Source organism: Conger conger, chromosome 10 (assembly GCF_963514075.1).
Source record: "Conger conger chromosome 10, fConCon1.1, whole genome shotgun sequence".
NCBI classification, from domain to species: domain Eukaryota; kingdom Metazoa; phylum Chordata; class Actinopteri; order Anguilliformes; family Congridae; genus Conger; species Conger conger.
This window is the reverse complement of record NC_083769.1, coordinates 8,857,756-8,878,897: the sequence shown is the minus strand read 5'-3', so window position 1 is coordinate 8,878,897 and position 21,142 is coordinate 8,857,756. Positions and strand designations below refer to the sequence as shown.

At 44.8% G+C, this 21,142-nt stretch overlaps 1 protein-coding gene across 1 annotated transcript; it reads right to left on the bottom strand.

Annotated features, from left to right (window-relative positions):
• Positions 1-2,429: 2,429 nt before the first annotated feature.
• ddx20 (DEAD (Asp-Glu-Ala-Asp) box polypeptide 20) lies at positions 2,430-20,618 on the bottom strand. Its single transcript, XM_061257152.1, has 11 exons — positions 20,387-20,618; positions 19,588-19,682; positions 18,953-19,121; positions 18,204-18,318; positions 14,757-14,899; positions 10,358-10,496; positions 9,308-9,366; positions 8,614-8,696; positions 6,904-7,009; positions 4,522-4,623; positions 2,430-4,063 (listed from the first exon to the last, which is right to left on the bottom strand). The coding sequence occupies exons 1-11, from the start codon at positions 20,580-20,582 to the stop codon at positions 2,811-2,813; spliced, it is 2,460 nt and encodes an 819-aa protein (XP_061113136.1). The 5' UTR covers positions 20,583-20,618; the 3' UTR covers positions 2,430-2,810.
• Positions 20,619-21,142: the final 524 nt, after the last annotated feature.

The following is a 21,142-nucleotide window of genomic DNA, read 5'->3' as shown; positions in this document are numbered from 1 at the left end:
TTATAAGCACCTTGCAACTGACTAGTAATCCCAGAGCAAGCACCTAGTAAGACCCTAGGAACACCATAGCAACCACATAACACACCATAGCATCCAACTAGTAACACTTTATCAACCACCTAGTAACACCCAAGGAACCACCTAACAGACCTTAGCAATCACCTAGCAACTCCTTAACATACGTCCACCTTACAGTTTTTTTACAATCACTTTGACATTCATTTCAGAACCGTGGTCATTTTATAAAACTGTAGACACAAAACTCAACGGATAATGAAAATGTCCATTTTTCAAAACTCTAAACAGTTTTCAATTGCTTTGATACAATATACATAAACCAAAAATAATTTGTTCACTGAACCAAATAATTTGTTCACAATGACACAACTTATAGTTCAAAGAATTAGCATTTAAAAATGAAATGCACATAATACATTTGAAAATACTGTTTTTTCATTCATTTCAATGCATTTAACTACCAAAGTATCCAACTACTCAAAGTAACTGGAACATTACTCCTAAAGCATAGTTTTATGGAAACAGATTACTTGCAACAACATTTCATGTTTCAATCATGAATATTTTAGAATAAATAAATAAATTGGCACCAATTACTTGGGGGGGGAAAAAACCAGCACTAGCATATTTAGAACATTTACATTAGAAATGTATAGGGTTTTTTTTGCAAAAAAAGGACCGTATTGAAACATGTATCAAGTACCTGCTATAGTAAAGTATTGTAAATAAATAAATAAATAAACAATGACGCTATAGGTATCCTTTTGTGTGGCCGATCTAAACAAGTGTTCCTATAGTATTTAATGAAAAATTAGGAATTTTCATTTTGAGTGTTCACTGAGGTTTTGAAAATTCAGCAGAAGCTTGTGAGAATAGCGCCAAAGCGATTGTAAAAACTGTAATAATCATTAATAAATTAAGAATGACTCATTTGCACTACAAAATATTTGCCTTACTACTACTAATATGATACTGCATTCCCAGTTACTCCTAGACTGCCGCTACAATCACTGTTATACTTGTGCTGCCACCACTACTGCCAATCTAGCTGTAAGGTAGCCCATATGGTTTTTTCAGGAAATGTACATTCCTAGTTTCACCATAGTTGTTCAGTTTGAATGAAAAAAAATAATTAACTTTTTGCATTTTTTTTCCACTTTTGGACAGAAGACCATTTTTATTTATCTTCACATTTTTATTTCACGATGGTTGCTGAATACGTGTCATCCATCTAAATAGAAAAGGCAAAAATGTAAGATTTAATGACTAAAACCGGATTTGTTCATTTTTGTATGCAAAAAGTTATGCATTTTGCACTATTTCCAAGTGAAATTTGTTTTCATCATCAATGCCTTCATAATAAATACTTATTTCACCATGGCTCAAGAAAGGATCAACCATTTGAATATAAAAAATGGATTCACAATTCCAAATTGTATGCATTCACATTAATGTAGGTGGTAAATTCTCATTTCGGCCAGAATAAGGTACGGTTTTTATAATTTTTTCCCCCCCATGTTGTCCATAGCCGTTAAATGAACTTGAATTAACAGTTGTTCAGTGTGTATAAGGTAATAGTTCATAATCTTTACACATAGGCAGGCCTGCAGTCGGACAGTTTTGGCCATCGTTTCGACTGCAGTTAACCTGAGTGCAACACCATGGATTCCAGCTCGTTATTCTTCTCCACACTCCTCCATCAGCCTTGACGCACATACTGTGTGTCCAATCACTTCACCGCACTGCTCCCACCCACACCTGGCTTTGGAACGACACACCTGCTGGTGGGATAATGAAAAAATAAAAGTTTACCAGTTTTTTTTTTTCTGCCAACCTTTTCCCAGGTACTTAAGCCGGTATTCCGTTTGACAGGTACCACTCACTGAAACGACGGACGGGGAATATTTCAGTTTAAAATGGAACTTACAAAGCTTCAGAGCTCGTCAGTCTCACTGAATCAATGAGCGTCGCGCACGAAATGCACAGAGCCAGTTCAGTCAGGAAAATCTCGCTGCAGGTGGCCATTGGTTGGCCTCAGAAACCATGTTCTCAAACTCAGCCAATCGCATACACACAACACTAATGGAGCATCTTTTTACCTCTCCTGTGCTGTTCTTGCACCAACACAGCTTCCTGCTGTTTGGACCTGCTTTGAGGGGGGTGGGGGGGGGGGGGGGGGGGGGTGGGGGGGGATTCCTGCTTAGTAGGGGGGCTGTATCGTGCTCCCTGTTTGATAGGTAGCTAAAGCAGATCCATTTAGCACCAATATAATTGCATTGCGTATCTATGAATACGTTTAATCTAAACACACAAGCTGTCCAGACTGAAGTAGTAATGGCGATTGAACATGGCAATCCAGGGAAGGAGGGATACAGATGACAGGGTTTAATAAAAAGTAAAAAATCAATGGCACTGAATCATATACTTAGTTTTATTAAAATAAAAACCGAATATATTGACATATTGACATAATGGCCCAACATGAGATTGTCCCCAACAAAACGGCCAAGGTGTGTATAGAAATAACATTTCCAAACATTATATCCTCCTCCCAAGCCACTAGCCACTTATTTTACACACCTTAACATTTGACAAATCGGTCAGTCTCATCTTTCTCCTTCCTGTCTGCAATGGCTCATCTTAAACAATAAATCTTCTCAAACGCCCTGGGCCAGTCCCGTCCACAGGGATTCCCATGGAAACCATCGCGCAAACCGCCACCGCGCAGGTCAACTCCCGACCTCCATCTTCACGTGCACTTGTCGACGGCGGGAAAGTGCAGCAGTGCGGCGTTAGCGCTTCAGCAGCTCCTCCATATAAATGGAGTTCATGCGGTAGGCAGCCATCCAGCTGTAGGCGCTGTTGTAGCCCTGCTGGTAGGCCTGGGGTACGGCAGCGTAGTACCGCTCCCAGGCCTGGTGCCAGGCCTGGTGACGGGCCTGCTGGTCCTCCTCCTCCCAGGCCTGGTGACGGGCCGGCTGGTCCTCCTCCTCCCAGGCCTGGTGATGGGCCTGCTGGTCCTCCTCCTCCCAGGCCCGGTGCCGGTCCTCCCGGGGGCCCGTCCCTGCCGTCCCCTCACGGGGCCCGTGTGACACTCGCTGACCAGTTTTCCCGCCTCGTGTCCCCCAGGCCGGAGCGGCGCAGCTTTTGAGCTTCTTCACAGCCTGGGGCCCCTTCTGCGTTTGAGGAGAGGGTGGGTGTTTGGTTTGGGGGTACGGCTGGGGTGGGGGCTGAGGTTTGGGTTGAAGCTGCAGGCGTGTGGTAGCTTGCGGCTCTGACGGGCCGGAGGCCGAGGAGCCGCCGGTGAGGCCGGGGCTCGCCTCTCCGCACCGCACTCCTCGGGTCCGATCCGGGCGGCCAGGCAGGTCCGGAGCACCCGACCTGCCGCTCTCTAGGTCCATGTCTGAGCTGGACGACGCTCCGGAAGGGGCCGGGCTTCGGGATCGCGACCTAGAGGGGACGGGGCCCGGGGACTGGAACATGGACGGAGCAGGCCTGGCGGGGGATCGGCTGGAACGGATGTCCTGCGACCGGACGCTTGGGCTGCTCTCCAGCACGCGTACCTCGTCCACCCCCTCGGGGCCCGTGTACCGACGGATTATCTCCACCGACCGGCCCGGGCCCTCCGTTATGAACCGCTCATAATCCATCACCAGGTGCTCAAAGGACGTGACCACAGGAACTTTGGGCTTAAAGGAGGGCAGGGGAGGGATTTTCGGCAAGGCCTCTTGAAGTTCCCTTCGAGTCTGGGGCCGAGGGGCTTCTTGGACAGGTGAGGCTGGAGGAACGGGGGCAGCTTTTTTGGGCTGCATCGGTGTCCCCTCGTTTGCCCCCTGCCCCACGTGGGTGCCCTTCGTGGACCTTTCTGGAACGTTCTCCGTTGTTCTCGAGTTTTCGTCCCAGGAGGACTTGGGCACAGGAGCGGTTTTCAGCCTCTTCTTCTTGTCCGGTCTCTGGGAGACCTCAAATATGGGTTCGGTCTTGAGGTTTTCGATGGTGACGTCATAGTCAGAGGGTTCCTCCATCAGTCCCGGAGGGATGGGATCTGTTGGAAGTACAGTCGTGAAGGGCCACAGCACACAACATATGAAAACGGTCATGAAATACCAGAACTTTTTTTTAACCAGTGTTATTTACTACTCATACCCTTAGAGAACTGCCCCCGCGCAAGAATGAATCCCACAGCCAAATACCCACATACCCCCTCCACCAGCATTCTGCATCCGGAAGTCTGGGAGAAAACTCATTCCTTACAGAAGCCTGTGTTTTCATTAACATTCAACTGAAATAACAGCAAGTCTGGGTTTAAACAGGTCAACCAAAAACAGAACTCCTTGTTCTTCGGTTCCCTTATATTTAGTTTTATGTAACATTTGGCCGCAGGTGGGATGCAGTGCCAAATGAAAATGAAGAGATTACTGCGGCTGACGGCAGACGCTAATGTAAAGAGGAACAATAATGTCTATTTTGCGGTTTCCGTCAGGAAGGTGGTTGTAGGCGTACCTGGCAGAAGGGACAGGCTCAGGCTGCACTTCTGAGCGATGGCCACCATTTTGTTCTCCTCCTCGCCACGGCAGCAGTAGGTTACGGCCAGTCCGTGGGTGCCTGAGACAGAAGAAACAGCCTGAGTGACCAAAGGGATGCAGTCACCCACACAGCTCCTCATTAAACTGAGCTACAGCACATCACCTGACTCCAGAGACGACACAAAACCCCAACATCTTTCTGCAGAGATGATACAAAACCCCAACATCTTTCTGCAGAGACGGAACAAAACCCAAGACACATGTGTAGGGTTTTTGCACAGGCATACAGAAACCCTACACATCTTCCTGCACAGAGGCATGCAGAAACCCCACACATCTTCATGCAAAGAGGCATACAGGAACCCCACACATCTTCCTGCACAGAGGCATACAGGAACCCTACACATCTTCCTGCACAAACGGAGAAGGCCAGAAAGCCAAAACAAGTATTCCCATTTCAGAGTCTCACGTCGCAGAACAAAAGTCTAGGTGCATTAAAAAAAGTTCAGCCCAAAGGAGGCACAACAGCCTGGTAGGAAGAACGGTGTTAAACGTTTTCAAGACAAATCTCTGTAATCACCATGTTTACGTGCACATCATTACTCCAAACTATTTTTGGAAAACGTCCCTGTTAACCGGCTACGAATCAGTCCGTGTGAAAAAACAAACTGAATAAGTCACCGCGTACACATTGACATCCCCGATTTTAAGAGAAAGAGAACTGTATCAGCGGTTCAGAACCAGCGCATTTCAAACCCTTAATGCACAAGGAAGAATCACAATGAAGCCGTATTTCACCACTAACTGAAAGACAAACGGAGTATGAAGCTAGCCACGTAACCAGGAGTAATATGGGGTATCACTTCTCGTGATACGTGTAAACAGAATTAGAATACGGCCATAATCAGAATGGGGATCATCGCACTGTATATGGTGTGCATGGGAGCGGTCAGTGGACGTTGCACGTCCGTTATAAATTACATTTCTACCATGAGTGACACATTTACCGCACACGCACGGTCAATCTGTCGACCCCCCCGAAGCTGTACTCTGGAAAAGATCGCTCTCGCGACAAAGGGCTGATTGAAAATACAATCCCCACCACCCGACTCTCTACTATGGGTGCTCGAGCACTCAGCTCTACAGCACCCAGGCTCTGGAACTCTCTACCCATACACATCCGCCACACAGAGTCACTGTCATCTTCCAAAAAACTTCTCAAAACTCATCGGTTTACTCTTGCATTCCCCTGACTGTTTCCTTCCCTTTACATGTTGTTGTGTCTATCTCTGCCTGCTGTCTGTTTGTTTGATATTAATTGTCTGTTCATTGTAAATTATTTTTAATTGGATATATTGTATCATGATTTCTTTTTTGTTGATGATTTTAAATGGGATATTTTGTATCATGTTTTTACCATGTTTATTTTGTATTTTGCACAATGTAAGGTGACCTTGAGTGTCCAGAAAGGCGCCACTTCAAATAAAATGTATTATTATTATTAATCAGATAATTCAAGAAGACTTGCGGCGTTTAATCATTTGTTCTCGACCAGGGGCTTCTGCCGTCTCCTAAAATCGCCTCGCCTCCGGAGGAGCAGGAAACAGGGAGGAAAAGGAGGCCAACAAGTGCCTTCAGAAGGAGCCTGTTCAATAAATTACCCTTCCACAAGGTCACAGTAAAACTCCATTTAAGGGGTGGGTGGGGATGGGGACAAAAGGCTCCCAGCCCCGCAAAGTGGAGTCGTCATGGCGACAGGAGGAAGGCTCTCCTTATCCCGGCTTCCTCGTTCACAAGAGTGAGCTCAACAGCCTGACCTTCACTGCCTAACATCCAATTAATCAGGGTTCAGTCTGGAGACCGCATTCAAAAACAGCCCCATTCACAATCACTCAATCACAGTTCAGTCTTTTCATCATTTCACCTGTATATCCCCAGCACCTAAGACGGTGCGTTTTGCAGGGAAGACTATCCCCCCGCCCCGATGTTTTGATGTTTTTTAAACATGTCTAATGTTTTGACCATTTTGAATTAAGTGAATTTTGAGGTTTGGGTTTTTATATTTATATTTATTTATCATTTATGTATTCTTTTTTATTTTGTTTATTTTCATTTAAATGTAACCTTTTTTCGAAAGCACACGCAACAGTGAAAAGTCTCCAGAGAGCAAGCCATCGGGGTAGGGGGCAGGTTGAGGGAAGAGACACTGGGGCACGGGGTGGGGGGCAGGTTGAGGGGAGAGACACTGGGGCGCGGGGTGTGGGGCAGGTTGAGGGGAGAGACACTGGGGCAGGGGGGTGGGGGGCAGGTTGAGGGGAGAGACACTGGGGCGCATGTAGTGCGGTGGAAAGGTAATCACCGAAGCGGCCGGCCCGGCCGATGCGGTGCATGTAGGTCTCCCAGTCCTGGGGCACGTCCAGGTTGATGACCAGATTCACCTTGTCTGCGTCGATTCCCCTGGACGTCTGAGAGGGAGGGAGGGAGGAGAGAGAAAGCGGGAGAAACAGAAAGGAAAGGGGAGAGAGAAGATGGGTGCAGGGTTTCATTTACACCTTTAGTTACACTACTGTTCAAAAGTTTGGGGTCACCGTCTTTTCTGCTTTTTTGGATTTCATATTTCATTTTCTGTTTGTAATCAAACAATTCATACTTGGTCAAAGCACAAATTCAGAGTATTTATTAATTTTGTAAAACAATTATTGTCGTATCTACTACATATCTGACAGCAGCTTAGTGGTTTGAGGCTCATTTGATACCTTGGACACTTGATGACTTCAAGCCATTTAGCCCCAAAAAAAAGTGTTCCATACAGTATCAGCATAATTTACAGCTGAATCAGTTCCCATAGAGATCCATTAAAACACAAAGAGCTTTAGTATCGCTTGTTGGACAACATGAAGATAAGATAATATCCAGACTCTGGGACAAGCAAATGATATGCAACCAAAACAAAACTATTTTATTTGACACTTGATTTTGTTTCAAACCTTAAAATGGGGGACTACATATAAAAAGTGCTGCAATTACTACATGGTGAAACCAAAATGAATGAAAATACCCTTCTGCGCTTTGTCTGCGCTTTGACCACATATGAATTGTTTGATTACAAACAGAGAAAATGAAAATTTTAAATAAAAAAAGACAAAGTGACGGCAAGCTTTTGAAAGGTAGTGTACATGTTTTTTACCGGACGCTTTCATCCAAAGCAACTTAGTTGCGAACCAAAAGCAATGCAGGGTTAAGCTGTGCGGATCTTATTGTGGCTACACCACGGCTTGAACCACTGACAGGCAGCCCCCCTACAGTGTGACATGGCTCATGAAGAGTACGCAGGAAGCAGGTAAATAATAATAACTGCATGATAATACATTATAATGTGGATTATAATAAGATGCCAACTTGCATCTCGGCTGAAGTATTTACAGCATCAGGCAAGGTAGCTGTTGTGATGCTTTCTGGGAAAGGTTCAGAAGAGATATACTCCATAAATAGGACAAATTAAGTTAATAAACGCCACAAACATTTAAATTCTTATGTCTATAATGGCAAAGAGGCACATGTCACTTGGTGGGAATTAGCCTTTCTGTATCAATGGCGACATAACACCATATATGACAATTGCCAGGTAATGAACAAATGGAAATTTCCAAATGCAAAGCAAAATGGCTTTACCCTATAGCTTAACCTTCAGTATAAAACCATAAATCCATTGGTTTGGACATCTTAATATGTCTTTGAACATGCCAACATTTCTTAACCCTTTTAGTCCCAAGACCGTCATATAGCACTCTCGACCTTACACATTTTCAACCATTCAAAATGACTGCTATAGTATTGTTTTGAGCCTCTAGTAAAACCCTCCTGAAATTTTTCAACCAAAGACGAAACCCCTTAGGGATTTGAGCGGAGCCACTTCATATTGGGCTTGGGACTGAAAGGGTCAAAGTATCACTTAATAATCACTATAGAACAATGTAACATGAAATATGAAGGGCCATCCTGGAAGAAAGCCTCAGACACACTATGTGCGTCAGAAACCGCAGCGGGGGACCAAGATGGCGGAGCTCACCAGGTCCGTGGAGATGAGCACTCTGCACTGGTACTGCTTCAGTTTTGACATGGCTTCCAGGCGCTGGTCCTGACTCAAACCACCTGCAGTCACACATGCACCCAACATATTGTGATACTACGAACACAATGACTGGCCGCGCGATGCTAATCACACAATATGACTGTCCGCGTGATGCTAATCACACAATATGACTGCCCCCTGTGATGCTAATCACACAATATGACTGCCCCTGTGATGCTAATCACACAATATGACTGCCCCTGTGATGCTAATCATACAATATGACCGGTTATACTAATCACACAATATGACCCGTGATGCTAATCACACAATATGACTGCCCCTGTGATGCTAATCACACAATATGACTGCCCGCGCGATGCTAATCACATAATATGACTGCCCCTGTGATGCTAATCATACAATATGACCGGTTATACTAATCACACAATATGACCCGTGATGCCAATCACACAATGAGTGACGTTTATGGAGAATGAGCAAAATTTCAGAGCTCCATCCTATTTTATGGCAATTTGTGTGACAAGATGTCACACAATATGACAGCACCAGTGATACCAATCGCACCAAAATGCATCTCTACCACAGGTTAATCAAACAGAAAGACTGAACCCCTGACAGCAAACAGACAGAGCCCATAAAGACCCCCCCTCCACCCTCCCCTACTCACCGGAGATGCAGGCAGCAGGCAGGCCCTTGGTGGTGAGGATGTCGGCCAGGTGCTGGGCCCTGTGAGGCACAAGCGTTCATCAGACGAAGGAGAGCTGAAGGGCCCTCAAATAACGTCCCCCGCCCCGTGTCCCAGAAACCATGCTGCTCAATCAGAATGATGCGGACTACAGAAGTGAAGGATCAAAGGACTGCCAGCTTTTAAAATGCCATATTCTACATGAGAGCAAGCAATTTGGGGAAATTATTCAATTATGCGGGACGGGCATAGAAACGCCGTTTTCACAAACAGAAAACAACCGCACCCAGATCAATAGGTACTCTGTCCTTATGCAAAGCAGAAGTCGATGCCTACGTTCGTCATCTTAGAAAGGCTCCATGTTGGGAATGTGTTCCACACCTTCAACCCAACAGTTGGGGGCGCTACGTTGCACCCATACGCAAGGGATCAAGCACTACTCCTGTTAATACCTCAGTACGGTACGAATGGATAAGGTGTGGAAAATCCAATATTAAACTCAATTTAGGTAAGAGCATGTTCGTTGAAAATTCTAAATAAGAAAATTAACAATAGATGTATGTACATTTTGAAAGATATGTTCTCACATTATGTGTATAGTACACTCAAAGCTCTAAAAAGCAGTCACAGGAAAGTTGGTGGTTCAAACCCTGGTGCAGCCACAATAAGATCCGCACAGCTGTTGGGCCCTTGAGCAAGGCCCTTAACCCAGCATTGCTCCAGGGGGGATTATCCCTTGCTAAGCCTCATCAAGTCACTTTGGATAAAAGCGTTAGCTAAATAACATGTAATGTAATGTAATGTAACATAATGTGTGCTTTGCCACTGCCGGCATTGGAATCAACCGTTTATATTTTCATCAAGTTCGAGAGACGTCCTTTTTTTTTTTTTATTCTTACAATTTACATCAACCGAACTGTGTTGCCCACATCAAGTAGCACTGAAAAGTGTAACGAACAATCTGAGTCCTTACACACATTCGAGTGCCTCCTGGTTGGCCGGCGTGATCTACGGCGAGCCCACGGTACGTACCGGCTGTGCAGATTAGAGAAGACCAGGGCCTGGTTGAAGGGAATCTTGCTGAAGAGTTCAAATAGCTGCTGGACCTTCTCCTCAAAGATCTTGTGGGGCAGCGGGTGGGACTTGACCACTCTGTAGTACTGCTTTAGGCCTAAAATGGAAGGGGGGGTGGGGGGTAAAGGGAGAGTGGGGTTGAGTGATGCCCAACGCTCTTCTTAAGACTAACGTTTCACAGCCACGACGATCAGCATGGACGGTTTCAGAACGTCAAACAGCTAGCCGCGCACTGTGGAGCTGATTAAGGGCCGGCTAACGGACCACTGACACAGTTAAAAGCTTTGGTGTTGAATGCAGACCGATCCCTTAAATCTTGGTTATGCACAAGAGCTCATTTTAACACCATTCATCACTTCAGTCAACCAAGGTGGGCTCATTTCACATTTTACTCCACATTACTGTAGGATCGTTTACTGCCCTGTCCAAGAGAACTTGTAGCACAAATATACATGTTAGTCCACCAAAAGTTAATCTAAGTAACAAAATAATATTTTCAAGCTGTCTCCAGGGGCTAGACAAATTTCCATAGACTTATTTTCCCATAGAACAATGAAAAGCATTCCTGTTCCTCTCATAGTAAGCTGCTTTAATGGTATGGAAGATTTTCTTTTAATCCAGTGGGGTCTTCGGGTGAATGGAGGAACACTGGCGATTGTGCCATGCACTCTGACGTGTGAATATCAACTTTATAAATTTTGCCCAGTGAATTCATATTTATGTTTTCAGCACAAATTCAGCTACAATAATACGGCAGCAGTAAGTAGGCTAGGATCATATGTGGGTTGTAAATGTCTCGGAAAACACAAACCGTAAACAGTAGTTTAGAACATGTTAGTAGGCTATTCACATCTGGACTCACCCCTCCCCACCTCGAAGACAAAGCCTTTCCACAAAGCAATAACTCGGTGAACCATGCCAAAGACAGAAACAAAGATATTTATTGGAAAGGGCACACTAACGATATACACGGAAAAGGTCATTCACACTCACGCCTCAAGGTTGTTTCATGTGCCATTTTTCAAAACAGTTCCTGTTTGGCTGCAAACACAGGGGGACATCACACACTTTGCACTTCCACGGAGTGCTCAGTTTCTTCCCAGTGTCCAACCTGCAGAGCGTGCACATCTTGCGACCGTACGACGCCATCTTGCTGGCCTCCAGGGTCCGCGTGGCTGTAGGCACGGGCACATGATCATAATTTTCCCGTTTACATGGCACCTTCTGCGAGACGCCGCACAGCTGTGCGGTGAGCTCCTCCACGAAAGCCTTGTGAGTCATCGGCTCCCGTTGCCCCAGCGACGACACTTCTTTGTGGAGGATGTACGCATTCGTGGCGGCGATGTCCAAGAAATGTAAAAACAATTTCCGGTACCATCTCATGGTTTTGTGCTGCGTTGTGTAATACTGGATCAGTTGGTCGGACAGATCGACACCCCCCATGTGCGCATTGTACTCGATGACAGGCGCGGGACATGCAAAGTTCTTGGAAATCCAAACACCGTCTTCCTTCACCCTCCGTCGTATGGTCCCCCCAGTGAAGGCCGCATGGATGGTGGAGCAAATAGACACCTCTCGAGCGTCCATCCACTTCACAAACAGCAGAGGGCCCTCCCTTATCCACCTCAAAGCTCCTCTTCCTGACTTCTTAGTCAGAGCGTTACAGGCGGTGCGCGGATAGTCCTTCCCATTGTCCCGATATGTCCCACAAGCACCAAAGTTTTGCCTGAGCAGGTCCCTGAAGAGCTGTGGGCTGGTGTAGAAATTGTCCATGTACACATGATATCCAGACCCCAAGTACGCGGCGTTCACGAGAGACACGACAGTGTCATATGGAAGTCCGTGCCCCGTCTGAAAGTTGTTCTTCCCGGTGTACACGGCGAAATCCACAGTGTACCCATTGCTGGAGTCACAAAGCACGAACAGCTTGAAGCCCCACTTTGTTGGCTTGGCTTTCATGTACTGCGTCATGCCGGTGTTGCCTTTGTTCGCCACCATTCTTTCATCCACCGACAGGTTCCTGCGAGGATGGTAGAAGGCTTGGCAGGCCTGCCGAACGGTGTCCATGAGAGGCCTGACCCGGAAGAGCTTGTCGTGCTGCGGCGTTCCCCGCTTCCCGTCGTTCCCTTGGTCCTCCTCCGGATCGCTCATGTGCACGTTCCAGGAAATAGCCCTGTATCTGTCCCTCGACATTACGGTCGCCGGGAACGCCACGGAAAAGATGTTATTCTGCCGCCAGTAGTCGCGGATTTGGTCCAGCTTGATCATGGCCATGTAAAAAACCAGGCCCACGTACCGGTAGAATTCCTTCATCCCGACGTCGGTCCACGCGTACTTGCTCCCTTTGGCCAGCGCCTTGGCGGCGTGCCTGTTGGTGTTCTTGCACAGCGTGAGAACGGCGTCCGGAGAGAAGAACAGCGTGAACAGGTCCATGGGGGTGTAGGTGCCTGCGGGACTCAGCTGCACCCCGGGCGGTCGTCGAGGACAGAAACGGAGCGCGGGCGGGGGCACGTCAGCAGCCTTCTTGGTTTGCCAGGAGAGAGCCGGCCGAGTCACCTGCGAGCCCGGGGCGATGAGACCCGTGTGAGGCCTCTTGGCTGGTGGTGAACTAGGCTGTGCTTCTGGTTCGGCATCGCTGTAGATATAATAAAAACACATCTTCAGTCGGTGGGGGACAATGAAGAGCGCCTTTCTACTGAGTACATTTTCTACAACTAGCAAGGACTGGTCCTGGACTGGTCGTTCCAGCCACATTATTTACAAATGCAAGCTATCAGTGATACTGAAACCACATTAGCTCAAATACATTAACATTGATATCCCAACTCAACTGCACACAAAAAAAGTCAATGACAATGCCTCAACTCCATTTTGGTCCATTTTTTGGCTATATCTCTAACATACACAGTATGCCAATATCCTTGGTGTGAGGATGCAAAGCTTTAGAATCCCGGCTAAACCACCACAGTATGCACATTTACCAAAATTCCTGTAAAAAAAAAATATATATATATATATATACTATCACTTACTTGTGATATTGATCCTCGAGAGGTGGTGAACTATGCAAGGTTTCTTGATCAGAATCTTCATCTCTATGAATAAAAATTGTTAGGAAATGTGACAATATTAGATAAGACAAACAATGAGTACCTCCCTACCTACTTCTACTAATAATACAAACCAACACAGGCAGGTTTTATTTTGTTGATTTAAGGTTAAGGTGAGAATCATTTAAAAATTTACAAATATTGGGCATGTTGGAATATTTATAGAATATTCCCTTAAATTCCCCAGAAGTGGCACTACAGCAAATGCATTTACCAATGTGATGGCACGAAATACGACTTACTCGTCAAGCTCGGCTGGATCAGTTCGCCATTCCACATGACGCAGCTCATCATCGGAGTCATATTCGGTCTCGGGACCAGACGAGTCTTTCGCCTCTTCGTCGTCGCTCTCCAACGAGGCACGGCGAACTTCAAGTCCAGTCATTCGTGCGATTTCAGGAAACGAAACGGAAATTTGACCTCAAAAGTAAATTCGCCTATGCCGTCTGTATGACATATTAACATGCTTTACAGAAGGCTCTCGCACACGGCATCGTTCCTCTACCCCGCCCCCGAGAATTATCATCACCTCATCATAGGGGTGTTCAGAGAGGTCTTAATGCATATTTGTATCCATTTGTCGTGACGTATTGGTATTCAGATAAAGTGAAAGCGGGCATGGTTTCAACCAGAATTGGGTGTTGCTTTGCAGGGAGAAAAGTAAAAACCTGCCTGTCAATCCAGCAGACGCAGTTGGAAAAGAAAAAGCAGTAAAAAACTACAATACTTAATTTACGAAGAAAAAGTAAATGTGGGCATTTTACACAAAACGTCTCCCCAGCGAGTGACCAGCCTACCTCAGGACCAGCCTACCTAGTGACCAAACTAGCTCATGAACACCAATGAATGCTGTCCCCTCCCGTCTGAAGCCTGTTAAGAAAAGCAAGTCAAGCTATTTGATCCCCCCATCATGATCACAGCGATATGGATTAGCTTCCATTCCAAATACAAATAATATTGCGGAAACACGGAAGGAACAAATATACAACGCAGTATTTGCGCCTTGCCGAATACTGTATTCTGATGCGGGAACATCCGTACTCCGTTACAATGCGACTCGGAAAGGCCAGCTTGTTAGCTCGACTGAAATCGCAAAACTTTCATGAACGTTCTGCTGTCGCCAAATGTAGACGGTGACCGCTGTACAAACGCACTCTAGTCGCATAGAGTACAAATCGAATGCCGCTGCGTCGATGTCACAACATCTGTTCGATACAATCTTGTGATGTTTTCTTGCGAGTACCCACCTATCAAGCCTGGATCAGCGGGGTTAAGCCTGACGAAAGTGGGTTCCCTCATGTAGCGCGTCAGGTGCTGGGCCATAGACTCGGGGTAGGTGGCGGAGAGGGCGAGCATCTGCTTGTTAACAGGCAAGGAGGAGTAGATCCAACTAGGGCAGGGAAGAGAGAGAGAGAGAGAGACACTGAGACAGTGGGACAAAGACAGGAGATGAGAGGATTCGCAACAGCCGGGGCACATTTCTTCTGAGACCAAGTCCACCTTGGTTAGCCATCATCAAATCTGGACCTCGATTCCAAATTCGGCCCTGGTTTTCTTTTCTCCCTGGTAATTAGCTGAACTTAGTACTACGGATTGGCCGGACTGACTTCACACCCGACTCCCAGGTAAAGGGAGGGTGGACAAACCAGCAGTTCCCTGACCTAGGTACAAGTTCTGGAAGTTCCATGACAAAGTGTTCCTTTTCTCAGAACTCACTTAATTCTGTTAGTGCAAAATACCAAACCAACCATTTTCATGTCAAAGACATTTCATGTCAATGTCAGTCATGGGACATCCATAAGTGTGGCATTTAAAAAAAAAAATTTTTTTTCCTTTAACATCGTTCATCAAAACACTATAGATAAATATATACACAGCTTTTCCATCTATCATGTTGAAGAGCCATTGTAACTGGATTTGGGGATGTTTGCTTTGTTTTTAAGATTCGCTTTATGAACACATTTTATAAACCTTAGTGATGTTAGCTAAACGTGATGAGCACAGAAATAGTGCATTAGGTAAACAAACTGTTCTATAAGCACATATTGACAAGTTTCAGTGCCTATGGATGCATCAGCAATCATCGTCAATCAGCCTTGCAGCCGAAAAGCGGGATCAACGAGTTGTTTGGGCGCAGGCAACAATCACAGCCAAGCCTTATGAAAAAACAGACAGGGCCCAGAGCTGACACTTTCACAAACATTTAGCATGTTTCTACAAAAAGTCTTTACTATGAAGTCATTCAGTTTGTTTTGAACCCGGAAGGTCAACAAACAGATCATTTACAGAGAAGGAACCATAAACTGGGGAAACTGCGCAGAAAGAGTAAAATAAGAAAACCAAGACAATATTCACCATTACATTTCAGAGTAATTAAACAAATAATTTTTACACATTGATTGAGCCGACACCATCTGTCCTGGCAACGATGAGTGTAAAATGAGCCAAATTGAAAAAGAGAAGTGCTAAGTTAATTTCAAGCCCTTTTCAAATGTGAAAGAAATGTTTCAATGCGTTTCAATGTTTAATCATAAAAACCATTACTGTAAACCCCAGTAATGGGTTTTTGACATTCTGGAAATAACGTTCTAAATAATTAAATACAGCTGGATGATTTTAAAAGGTAAGACAAATTAAGAGAACAACTTGACACTAAAAATATAAGGTTAACGTGCCTTTCAAAGGACCCACAGGCCATACAGATAAAATGCATTCCAGTGACAAATCTTCAGCAGGGCAAATTAGACAGATGGGGGGGGGAAACCCAGCAACAGGCAAACCGAATCCCCCACAGCAAATTCCCCATTAATGCACCAGGGCATTAAGCTTTTCCACTTGGACCAAAGGGATCACTGCCCCCTACTGGCAAACCAATGAGTTCAGGCATGCGTTTAGAGCAGGGATGCACAACTCCGGTCCTGGAGGGCCGGTCTGCATGCTGGTTTTTGTTCCAACCAGTTACCTTAATTTATTTTTCTGACAGCTCGAGAAATGATGTTGGTTCACTCCTGTACTTGAGCACAGTAAAATCTTCAGGATACACTTGCAGTCTGTAGCTGGTGCATATACAAATGTCTGATTCGTATAAGACATTATTTGGCGAATTAAATAATTAAGAGCAGAAGTTGGCACAAAATCCTGAAGTGGATTGGCCCTTGCTGTGCACCCCTGGTGTAGAAACTCTGGTCCTGGAGAACTGCAGGCTCTGCTAGTTTTTTTTTCCACTTGAAAGGTGAAAAAAAAGTTTTTTGACTTGTATGCAAATTGATCCAACACTGTAAATGTAATATGCACAACTATGTGAAATATTTGGGCTTAAGAATAAGTGTTCTCACTAAACAAATAGCTAGTTTGTGCCATTTTCTGCACAAAGATCCCGTATCAGCCATTAGGATATAGGCACTGGTATCCAGGTGTCAATGTGTGGCTCTCCTCAAACACGCTCTTCGCCAATTGAATGACCGAAGCTTTGATACAAATCTAATTTCCCATATAATCACACACATTTCATTCATCGCAATCGTGCAATGAATTTGGTAAAGGATTTAGGGTGTGATGGGTATGCTGTAGTTATAGAAATGAAAGGTTTATAACAAAGGGAGATAACTTCTGATATTCCCAGTTTCCACTGAAGACGACCTGAGAACTGTAAAATGTAAGGTCTCAGCTCACAGGTATAGAGGAGGTATAGATAGCGTGCGTGTGTGTGTGTGTGTGCTCAGGCAGTAAGAGCAGTCGTCTGGCAGTCGGAGGGTTGCTGGTTCGATCCCCCGCCCGGGCTGTGTCGAAGTGTCCCTGAGCAAGACACCTAACCCCAAGACACCCTAACCCTCCTGACGAGCTGGTCGGTGCCTTGCATGGCAGCCAATCACCTTTGGTGTGTGAGTGTGTGTATGAAAGGGTGAATGAGAAGCATCAATTGTACAGCGCTTTGGATAAAGGCGCTATATAAATGCCAACCAAGGAGGAAGAGAACACTGATGCACGCGGGCCTTTAAAGGGTACCAGTACCCTAAATGAGCATATGCCTAGATCTGTTCAATATTATAAAAATAACATTTCCCATTCTTGTAAGCATAAATAAGTCACGCATAACGACATATTTCATCTATTTTATCGGACTATGTCGGTCCCGTAACACTTCAGTGAGCAGGAATATTGCCGAATACTTGACGAAGGTGTGACGTCAAGTCGTGGCGAGCCAGGAGCCGACGGGCGTTTAATGCGATCCTTGCGAGCTAGCGATTGTGCTGGAGGTCCCATAATGTCATCAGATGAATCGTCACTTTCTCCACCTGACCATAGTAAATGGGGATAATCTCTCCTCTGTGGTTCATAAAAATAACTGGTTGAAGTTTCTGAATAATTTACGGCACTCATAACGATGCCTAGATTAAACAAAACTGCAAATTGTCTGCATGATTTTTTGCATATATACCTATATTACATTGGATTTAGCGGTTTCCAGTTTGATTCGTCAACGACTTGATGCCACACCTTCGTCAAGTTTTCGGTGTAGTGTTATGGGAACGACAAAATAAATGAAAATGTCGTTAGGCCCAACTTATTTAGCTTACGAGAATGTTATTTTTATGATATATTGAACCGATCTAGGCATAGGCACGTTTTGGGTAGAGGTACCCTTTATAGAAGGCAAAAAAAAAATCTGACGCTGGTTGTGTAATAATCCTCACTTGATTTGGTCCTGAAAGCTGCCCTCCTCCAGAAGCTTGTCGGCCTCATCCAAGACAAACAGGCGGATGCTGGCTGTCGACAGGAAGCCCAGTTCAATCAGCTGCTTGATACGGCCTTCAGTCAGGAGAAATAAACAAGTGCTTTGTCAAAACAGAGCAAGGGAAACCAACATGTACTGTAGTACTGTACTGAAGTAATGTTACACAAGCAATCAGATTTTAATGTGGGAATAATAAAAAAACAATTACCCACAGTTACCCACACTTTACTTTTACTGAGATTGCAAAAACCACAGGATACAAACAATGACGCTCACTCTAAACGCTGAGAAATCTGTAGTATAGATTACCATCCAGAACATGGGTGTCAGACACCAGTCCTGGAGCATGCGGGTTTGATGCATTTCAAAATCTCAAAAATAATTCATTTAAATGCTGGTTTTTATACCGTTATATAAATATAGTTATTTGCTGAATTAGGACTGTAGGTTTGCACATGTATAGTGTATAGTGAAGTGAAGTGTCGTTTCTGTTGTCAAAGCAAGAACTATTGTGTATATTCTCTGACTTAATGCAGTTAAATGCATTGGGAACACCTTAAGGCAGTTTTTTTTGGTTTGAAAGGAAAGTTGAGTTTGAGACCACTGGGCTAAATAGTCCACACACCTTGTCCCGGAGGAATAGTCTGGCTCGGGACTGAACAGAAAGCACATAACCCTGCAGACCTCCAGAAGACCGGTGAAACTGACCTGGGGACCCAACGGCAACATGGCACCTCTTCAGGCGAGTCTTGTCCTGGCTCACAGGCGTGCCCCCGATGAACACGTGGCACTCTAAGCCCTCCATGGCACTGCCAATCGCCATGACAACAGCGTGGATCTGGACCGCGATCTCTCTGGTGGGCGCCAGGACCAAAACCTGACACGGGCATCAATCACAAAACATCAGATTTTTTTTCCTCTTGGACAAGCAGAACCTCTTAAACTGAAGCAGCCACTCCCCAGCAAATGCGGATCAACTGTTATAAGTTCACGCTAGAGGTTGCGGGAAACATTGTGTTTTTCAACGTTTTATCATGTTTATATTACCACAGACACTCATTAGCCTGACACACATTAACCCTTTCAGCCACAATAGTGCCATTTGGCACTCAAGCGTAATTACCGTAAAATCCCAAGATTGCCATGTGGCACTCTCGACCTTACTGTGTACCTTTTCAACCAATCAAAATGACTGCAATACTATTGTTTTGAGACCCTATTAAAACCCTAGTAGATTCAAAGCCTCATGGGATTTTGGAGGAGGCACTCCACATTGGGCCTGGTACCGAAAGGGTTAATTAGCTAGCCTTGTTACAAAGACCCCGTTTTCAGAAGGAACTCACCTGTGTGGTCATGTTCTCTGTGATCAAAGCGTCCAGAGCAATTGTAGCAAAAACACAGGTCTTCCCAGTGCCGGACTTGGCTTGGACAATAAGATCTGAAAAAGCAGACAGGCAGCCACATCACATGGGAGCTTTGGGGGTTTTTTTGTCAACATAAAATGTTGTGCGCCACCTCATTGCGCAAGCAAATATTTTACTGCTCTTTTCATTTTAAATTATTTTAAGTCGCTCATTATAACAACATTGATTAATGTTAAATTATGAAGAATAATCATTTGTTTAGCTGACGCTTTTATCCAAAGCGACTGTCAGTTAATTAGACCAAGCATGGGACCCCACAGGAGCAATGAGGCCTTAAACTCAAAGACCGAACAGCTGCAAGGAGCTTATCGTGAACCATCAACCTTGCTGGTCCCAGTCTTGCACCTTAGGCACTAGACTACATCTGGTGGAACATCCCACACTAAGTGCAAAAGCACAACTTGTTCATGAGCACGCCTGGAACAGTGGCATTCGCTATATTATGAATGCATTGACAGAAGCTAACGTGATGAGCGCAGAAATAATGCCTTTATTAGCCAAGTTACACCAACTCTGTTCTATAACCACGTAATGACAGGTTTTGGTGACACACTTTTACCACTGACAGGTTTTGGTGGCCTCACTTTTACCACTGAATGAGATTGTTGAGCCGCTGTTTCAGTTAGCCGAGATAGCTGGATGTGCGTACTATAAGGCTACTTTCTAAAGGAACCGAATCATAGGTAATGTTAGCCAACGAGTCCCACACCACCCATACCGAGGCCACATCGTCCCAGCGGGATGGCTTTGAGCTGAATTGGAGAAGGTTTCTGGAAGCCCGAAGCAAGGAGTCCATCTTGCACTGGCTGTGAAAGAAGCAACGAGGCGAAATCAATTCCATCAGAGAGCAAAACATCATCAGTTCTTCTCCGTGTTTGAATGTCGTGAGCTGCTTTCTTCACGAGAGAAGCCATTTTGGAAGCAATGAAAAAAAGCACAATGTTTCGGGATCTCATTGGCGCGGCTTTATCTATTTCCGGGTTAGAGCATTCGACCCTATCTCGATGGTTCCACCCACTGGACTAATGCGCCATTTCTTTTGTGCAGTTTGTAAATTATATGTGTTCTTGTACTCACATCTTGTGGCAATTCTGAGTAATTGCACTGCTTACAAAACATGTTAGCTCTTGGTATGTACAGTACAGTATTTGTTCTTATTTACGGTGTTTCAACGGTTTCTAACACATTTAAACACATTTAATTCTTTAGATTTTTGAAAATCTACTATCGAAGTGCAGTCGTTTCAAGAATTGTATTTCAATTTATAATTCAATTTGAATCTGCTATCAGATTCAATTTGCTTTAAAGTATCACGCACAAGAATTGTACAAATAACAATATTGTCATTTTGCATTGATATTTACTTAAATTCTTCTGGTAAAAAGCCACTTACTATGGGCACATTTCTAAGCATAGCAAGTTAGATCCTGCATTTATATACATTTTAATGATATTTGTGAATAGATGCTACTTT